The 7,664-nt window shown below is 41.0% G+C and overlaps 1 protein-coding gene across 1 annotated transcript; it reads right to left on the reverse strand.

Annotated features, from left to right (window-relative positions):
• Nucleotides 1-554: 554 nt before the first annotated feature.
• Nucleotides 555-7,639, reverse strand: selenof (selenoprotein F). The gene is made up of 5 exons (XM_022754927.1): nt 7,545-7,639; nt 6,233-6,400; nt 2,648-2,711; nt 2,059-2,108; nt 555-1,821 (listed from the first exon to the last, which is right to left on the reverse strand). The coding sequence occupies exons 1-5, from the start codon at nt 7,590-7,592 to the stop codon at nt 1,690-1,692; spliced, it is 462 nt and encodes a 153-aa protein (XP_022610648.1). The 5' UTR covers nt 7,593-7,639; the 3' UTR covers nt 555-1,689.
• Nucleotides 7,640-7,664: the final 25 nt, after the last annotated feature.

The following is a 7,664-nucleotide window of genomic DNA, read 5'->3' on the forward strand; positions in this document are numbered from 1 at the left end:
AGCCAAAAAGCCTTTTCTTCATAAATACAGGCATAGTGATACTTCAGTTAGATATCAGATATATCTTTGGCCTAGCTTCAGGGATGTTATGAGTGCTTTTTTTACGGGTGTTTCTTTAGTTAATCCAATTGGATGTTTGACCCTCACTGCACAGTGATGTAGATTCAGATTTGGGTGAGGGCTCTGTTTTTTCAATAAGATATAATTTAGAGAATTTTTAAATAATGTATTTGAACTTATTTTGTAGGAAGAAAACCAAATAAGACACAAATAAATATACATGTCTTAAAACATGTCTGGAGGGCATCTTCAAGGTTACATCCAAAATTAGCAACCCAATGACTAAGCTTGTTTCTGAGCTCATCTTGTAAACCTGCAGGCAATGTGCCCCCCAAACACAGCACCGAGCTGCAATGCTGTTTCACACCACTAGATATCAGCACACCCATGTCTTTGGTTTCAACTCGGTCTGAAGTCTGCCACTTAGAGAGGAGTCGTCTGTTCAGGGATAATGAGATTCTGTGGCACTTTCCATGAAATTAAATAGTGCACTATTGGCAGAGAGACCATCAGAGACTTTGTTTATTGTTGCATATTTAAACCTCCACCTCAAAAACAAGCGTCCAAAACAAATCCAGTTTCTCTTCAAAGCAGAAGATGCAGAAAAACACAAATATACATCAGACCTCACATCCCAACACTGGTTTACTGTGAGGTCTTCACTAATATGTGTCTCAGCAAAAACATCTGCATGTGGAAAGAAACTAAGGTCCATTCGGTCTTGCTACAAATCCCATCAGTCACAAAGCTGAGCGTTATAAAAAATAATTATACAAGAATATCAGACAGACAGAGGGGGAACACAAATTCCCACAGACAAACAACAAAACAGGTCATGATGTATTATTGGTCTTCTCAAACCTCATGGAACGGATTTCATACATGATTCATCTGTAATCTTGATCATTATTTAGGTGTGCTGCCCTTCTGAACTCTGATTATGTTGTTTTACACTCTTAAGTTATTTGGTAAAATCCAGACAAGAAATTTGTGATTTTCAGATACAAAAACAGTCATAGAGAGCAGTCATTTAACAACCATCTATCAAGGCCGAGTTGTGTACAAACTGGTAAATAACTTCAGGGTCAGTTCCCCCAAACTACAAGAAAACATTTTCTAGCTTGCCCCTGTAGTCTCTAACCATGCAGATAAGTTTTTGTTAATTTGCTCAAGTTTAAAAAGATCTGTCTCTTGAGATTTCTGCTGCAACATAAACACAATAAAGGTGAATGGAATTTCATTTGTGGTCCTTAAAACATTGGAAAATTACATTTACAGCTACAGATCTTTTCAGAAACCGTTTCCTTGTTTGTTCCACTAGTTCTGATGAATACTGTTGACAGCTTGTTAGGTGGTTAATCTACAGTATTCAGGACACAGTTTCGGAAAGTCAAGCTGCCGATGAATATTTTAAATGTCATTTTCTCTACTGTGAGCGCCGCAAACAAAATTTAATTCACCTGAAAAAGGAGGCACAAATCTCAGAGACTGACATCTCCCAACCAGAAAAAACAGAAACTATCTGCACAGATATGTAAAAGAACAAGTTATAAAACATGTTTTTCTTAAATTTGGAGGAAGTGACCCTTTCACTAAAGACTTAAAAAAAAAAAAAAGTTGGATTTGTGTCTATATCCGGTCTAATTTCTCACTTAGGAACTCCTCCACGCTGTCTGTGTTCCACTTGAGGATGCTGAGTTCTTCAGCGATGTTCCCGTTATCGTCCAAAAGCTTTAGCACAGGATCTGAGCCTCTAACGTACTGCAGTGTGGGAGGGGGGTGAGAGAGAAAAAGAGGAGGAGTGTTAAGGAGGCAGGTTTAACCTCAATACAAATGAAAAATATTCAGAGAAATGTTTGTGAGTCATCTGATCAACATAATCTGATTTCCTACAAATCACTTTTTTTTTTCTAGATGAAGCTTAATGTGTCATGTGTAATCATGCGAGTATATCAGATATCATTCTGGTACAGCATCAACTCAATTCATCATCCCTACCTTGATCTGAAGACCCTTGAACATCTTCGGCTTTTCACTCCTGACAAAAGCTGAGGAGATAAAGACACTGGTGAGACAAATGTTGGGTAATGAATCAGTCAATTAGCCTTTCTATTTTAGTACTGAGGTCTGTAATTAGCGACAACTGCAAAACCTCCTGAGAATGCGGCGTTAAAAGCGGAGGAGACAGTTGAGAACACAGGATGCTACAGCTGAAGTAAACAAACGACAACCATATGGCACAGACAGGGCTCCAGACGTCTCCCCCCCATACTGAGGCGAGCTGCAGTAACTCCATCAACGTAACCTGACACTGAATTAACCAAATGTTACACCGAGCAGAGATGGGAGGTCTACTCCCAAGACACACAGGATAAAAAAACTTCAAAAGCTTGTTTGAAAACCAGCCCGCAGGCACTTTAGACCACCTACTGGAACAAGTGATTTCAAAAGGATATATTTTACACTCATCTCCATTGATTCAGACACAGAATAACCCAAGGCACAAGCTAATTTTGAGGAAAAAGCAGGTATTTCAAAACAAGATAGTGAAATTCACAGAAGAATCATATCCCAATAGAGAACTCACCTTGGACTTGAGGGAACCTCCCCAGTTTTCATCCACACACCTCGAGGATGGCGCCAGCATAAAGCTGTGTGCAAAGAAACACACTGTTAGGTAGCCCATGAGGAGGATTTCCCCCCACACACATCAATGCCCGCACACAGAGACAGAAAATACTGGCCCTGCTGGTGGTGGGAAGCCTGGCCTGGAGGAGTAATTTGATTCAGGCAGACTGATTCATAAACGTGTCCAGGCGACTCCTTGGGGGTCATTAAACTGAGAGCCTGTGCATATGGAGCAGGGCTGATGGATGGTGGTTTGTGCAGGGCTCACTTGTAATCAAACCTCCAGCACCAATACACAATAAGTTAGAGGAAATTGGAGTGTCGCAGCAGTATTTCAGACCCATGCTCTGCTCGCTGTTTTCAGGGAGGAGAGTGGTAAATGGTCTGGTCGCCTGGTTCACACAGCAAATTAAATTCAGCATGCAGCTAAGATCCTCTCCTCTTCCTCTCTTCCCTTGTGTTTCTGTAAACAATCCGGCACTGCTGTAATTAGATTTTTGTGCTTTTCCCTCACCGCACATGGCAGATCAGAGACAAGTCACAACACTACACTGTTGAAAACTGAAAGCTAGGTAACAAATGATAGCTGTCTCGACATGGACTCGTTGTGGAGTCATATATGGAGTATTTTAACATTTTTAAATGCCCTCAATTAGCGGGTCACCCTGTCTATAAGACTTCAATACCAAAAGCATGCATTAAAAGTATGACTTTCTCTGAGGCCCTGTTCAGACCTGGCATTCACATCTGTCTTGGGCGATCTGAACACAAGTGGTCAGCTTTAAGTACAGGTGTGATGCATTGAGGATGTATTTGAGATCTGATCACCCAGGAGGTGGTCTGGGCCACATGTGGCCACATTCTTTTAGCAGTGTGAACGCACACACTGTAAGACTGCCTACTCAACTGATGTCCTCTGCCACAGTCTAATTAGTCCCCCCCCTCCTCCCAGTTTCATAATGAACTGAAAATATTTTACTATTTCAAATGGCTAAAACCTTGTTTCATAGTACAGCTGTGTGCAGTGCAATCATTCACTCCTTGCTGTGCTCGATGCACGTGTGGAAACGTATTCTAATGCCAGATGTGGACTGACGTGCTTAGAGCTGTCCACTTGTGATTGGACCATGCTCTAGTCATTGCCAGGTCTGAACAGGGCCTATAACTCCATCAATGTATCGTCTGAATCTCTATGGAGCGCTATAAAACCTGCAGACAGAGGCAGAGATCAAATATGTTCACAACAGCCTTAAATGTTCAAACATAAAATGTAAATGATGTAGTAGTGTCAATAACAGAATAAACCAAACAGACGAGACAAAAGGTTACGAAGAAACAAAAGGTCCTGATAAAATATGAGCAGCAGCTGCTGCCCTTTTAAATCTAACAAAGACCTGTAATATTTGAGAGCACAATGAGGACTTTAAATGCCAATAGATGCTGTTTAAGGGATTTTATTTGTCTTAGTTCGTCTCCCAATAAATACAGGGTTTGCTGGTTCATTAAATTAAATTCAAATTCAGACCTCCATAATACCATAGAATGCAGTTTAATACATTTTTCATTGTCATACAACCAGTAGGGACAATAAAGCCTACAATTTATTATTATTATAACTTATTTATTTAAATAAGTTTCTTGACATGTCACGTTTCTGTCAGTAGTTCCCAGCTGTACATTATAATAATATTTCCTAATAATATAATCAATCTAGTAACTGACCTGGAAGCTGATAAGTGGCAGAAAATAGATGTATGGAGTAATCCATTTTTTTAAATTTATTTAATTTAGGTTCATTCAAGTCTTGAACGGCCTGCTGAATGCACAGTCTGTTTCATTTGTAATTTAAACATGTGTAATGTTTTCCCACAGCCTGCAACCACATCCAAAAAAGGTGAAATTTAAGACTTAATACTTTCCAAGGGCTGAGTTGAAAGTATTTAAAGACTTTTAACCTGCAGATCCACTGTAAATTTCTTACAGGTGGGAATAGTGTTAATCAAAAGTCAATGGTGCATTTTGTGAGGACTGTTTTCAGCTGGACAACTGTTTCTCAAGTAAGTTACATACGGCATTAGGATGGTGTTGGTTTGTTTTTGAACAGTGGAGCTCTCACAGAGTGATAAGCTATTGGGCCTTAGCCACACAGAAGACCCTTGTTAGTAGGATCACTGCATTGGTGGGAATGGTCTTTTCATGGGATTTATTAGCAAGAAGAAAAGTATAGAATATTGTCAGACCTATCCTTTAAGACTTTAAAAGGTTTTTCATTTTATTGTCACCAACCATACACCACATGGGCCTGAGAGACTCTCAGAAAGGCTTTCCCCCTCTACGGAGACATACAGTTAAGTGGCACCCACGGGAGCTGAGGTGCTGCCATGCGCGGGTGCTCAGCAGAGAAGCACACATTTGAAAATGAGTAACCGAAATGCCCTCCATGCTCAGTGAATCTTACTAATCGACTAGGCTGCGCAATACGCCATTTCTCAGGGGGTTTAATGACACGGCACTGATGTCAATTGCGAGACTCAAAGAATTCTTAAGGCAGATAATTGTTGCTGTCTGAGGAGAAAATGTGCTTAGTGACACTGTCATTTCTACTGGTACCCTCATAGTGCAGCTGGAGACAGCCAATTGCCCTTCTAAGTGACATTTTCACTCAAATCATGAGGAGCAAGGGGTAATCTCTCCTCTAAGAGTCTGTCTAAAGCAGAGTTATCATCAAGAGGTGTAATGAGGTGTGCACTGCACTTTTCCAAGGTGTTGTTGCTAGGATACCACACAAGCTCCGGGGGCTTTGCTTAATCAAAGAAAAATTACATTGTTTTCCACCATCACTTCAGTCAGTGTTTATCCGTCAGGGCACAGCAGGGAGTCCTTTTGAATTTCCTGTAATCACCAGAGCGATGAGCGCCCAGTAACACCTCTTCACTGGTTACAGAGAGGTTGTTACTGCAAAACTTGACATATCAACCCCACGGGAAGTGTCAAACTGGGGTTAAGGAGCCTCGACTCTGAACATGAGAGAGAAAGATTGACAGCTAGTGACAGAGTTTGTGTGGCAGCTCAAATCTGACGCACAGCAGCAAACAGTGTCAACAGACCCAGTGACAGGAAGACTCAAACTAGGTTGTTTTTAGTAGCAGTTCAAATGCTGGGGAATGTGACCCTGTCAATAAACGTGGTACTTTCTGACACCAGTCCTCAGAGTGCTACTACTACCCACTGAGGAGCCCATCCTCTGTCGATCTACAGTAAATGAGTAGAGACAGCGTAGAGATAAGCTCAAGACTCCACAATTAATGAACTGTTGTGCATCATCAGATTTATGAAATCTCAGTAATGCAGCACAAATGGTAAGTGCCTTTCATTTTCTCATTTTACTGCAGGCAAATTTGTTAACCTTGTTGCTGGTTACACTTCTTCTAGTCTCACTGAATCTCCTTTTAATGTCTTTGCAAGATGCTCCATGTTGTGACTGAATCTAGACAGGCAATTACTTTCTGTTTGTCTGTTTGGTGAGCTCTGTTGTTCCCTTTACCTTGCGCGCTTCCATCTGGGCTTCCTGCTGGCAGCACTCCCGGCAGTCAGGCTGGAGCTTGGTGAGGCTGAACTCCCCAAGCAGGTCACAGGAGCTGCACAGCAGGTTGCTGGAGAAGCCCAGCTCCCTGCATGCCTCCGACGACAGCTCGGCACCATATGCCGACAGCTGGAGAGAGGAGGGAGGAGATAAAAGGGATACAGAGGGTGAAAAAAATTATAGTGCTTGCTCACTCCTCATATACAGAAACACAGCCCGGAACCAAAATGGGTGACTGACTAAAAAGCCTGACATTAGGAACTTATACAGTATTCAGCATTTAAAAATGCAATGAAACACTGAAATGGAAACCAAAATGAAACGTGTGTATTACCATGAGAAAATTCTACAAAACAGTTGTGTGTTCAACACAACCAATGCAGGGTTTACTTTTTGGTGGCCTTAAGGACAGTAGTGCTGCAACTAAAATGTCAATGTCAAATCATCCATTAATCTACCAAGTTTTCTGTTCATTTAATTAAGAAAAGTTAAATCTAGAGACAAATGTCTGTCGCAAGTTACTCGATATTAACATTCATTTGATTTATGATAAAGGGAAAACACATGTAATACTATATAAACGTAATGCGGGTATTTTCACTTGATTTTTATTTGATGATTTGCTGATTGACTATTAATAATTTCAGCACAATTCGTTGTTACAAGAGATTTTATTGACTGATAAGAATATGGGTAAGCAGGTAGGCCAATTGACAGGATATTTTAGTCTGAAGTGTGTTCATCATCTTTACTACAGAACAACAAAGTACATAACTACTTTTGAAAATGTCCAAATGACAGTGAATAACAGGAGACTCAGATGCTGTTGCTGGGTAGTTTGTTTGGTCACCTTTTCTTGGACATGCAAGTTAATAAAGACGCGCCCAAGTAATGTTAACACGAGCTCTTTCGCTTTCAGGATATACTCTATCCTTGCTAATACGGCTGCCCTATAACTTTAACGTTTGCTTGATATATAATATTTTGACTACAGACGTTTAGGATTCACCTAATTGAGCAGGGCACAGGTTTTGAGGGGGATAAGTAAAGACAGTTAGCTGAGACAAAACACCGAGGAAGCTTCACTTCACCATCAAGACTCATAGCTTCTGAGGTTAAGCCACGTCATTTTGAAGCTGCGGGCAAAGCAGGATGCGGCTCACAAAACTGCACGTAACGTTAGACAGCTGAGAGATTCGCCACCCGTTCATGTTAATTACAAAGCACTTTAGAAAGCGGCGACAATTGCTCGTTTTTGTATTAATAAACTCACCGTTTGTAAAAGCGAGAGGAGCCACAGGAGATACACCTCTCCCGACATTTTGGAGCCTGCTTTGTTAGTGAAACCCGCTTCGAGGACCCCTGTTTTTTACTGAAGGGAAACCTCGTCGCG

The sequence above is a fragment of the Seriola dumerili genome, unplaced genomic scaffold (assembly GCF_002260705.1).
Source record: "Seriola dumerili isolate Sdu_G_001 unplaced genomic scaffold, Sdu_1.0 BDQW01000226.1, whole genome shotgun sequence".
Taxonomy (NCBI): domain Eukaryota; kingdom Metazoa; phylum Chordata; class Actinopteri; order Carangiformes; family Carangidae; genus Seriola; species Seriola dumerili.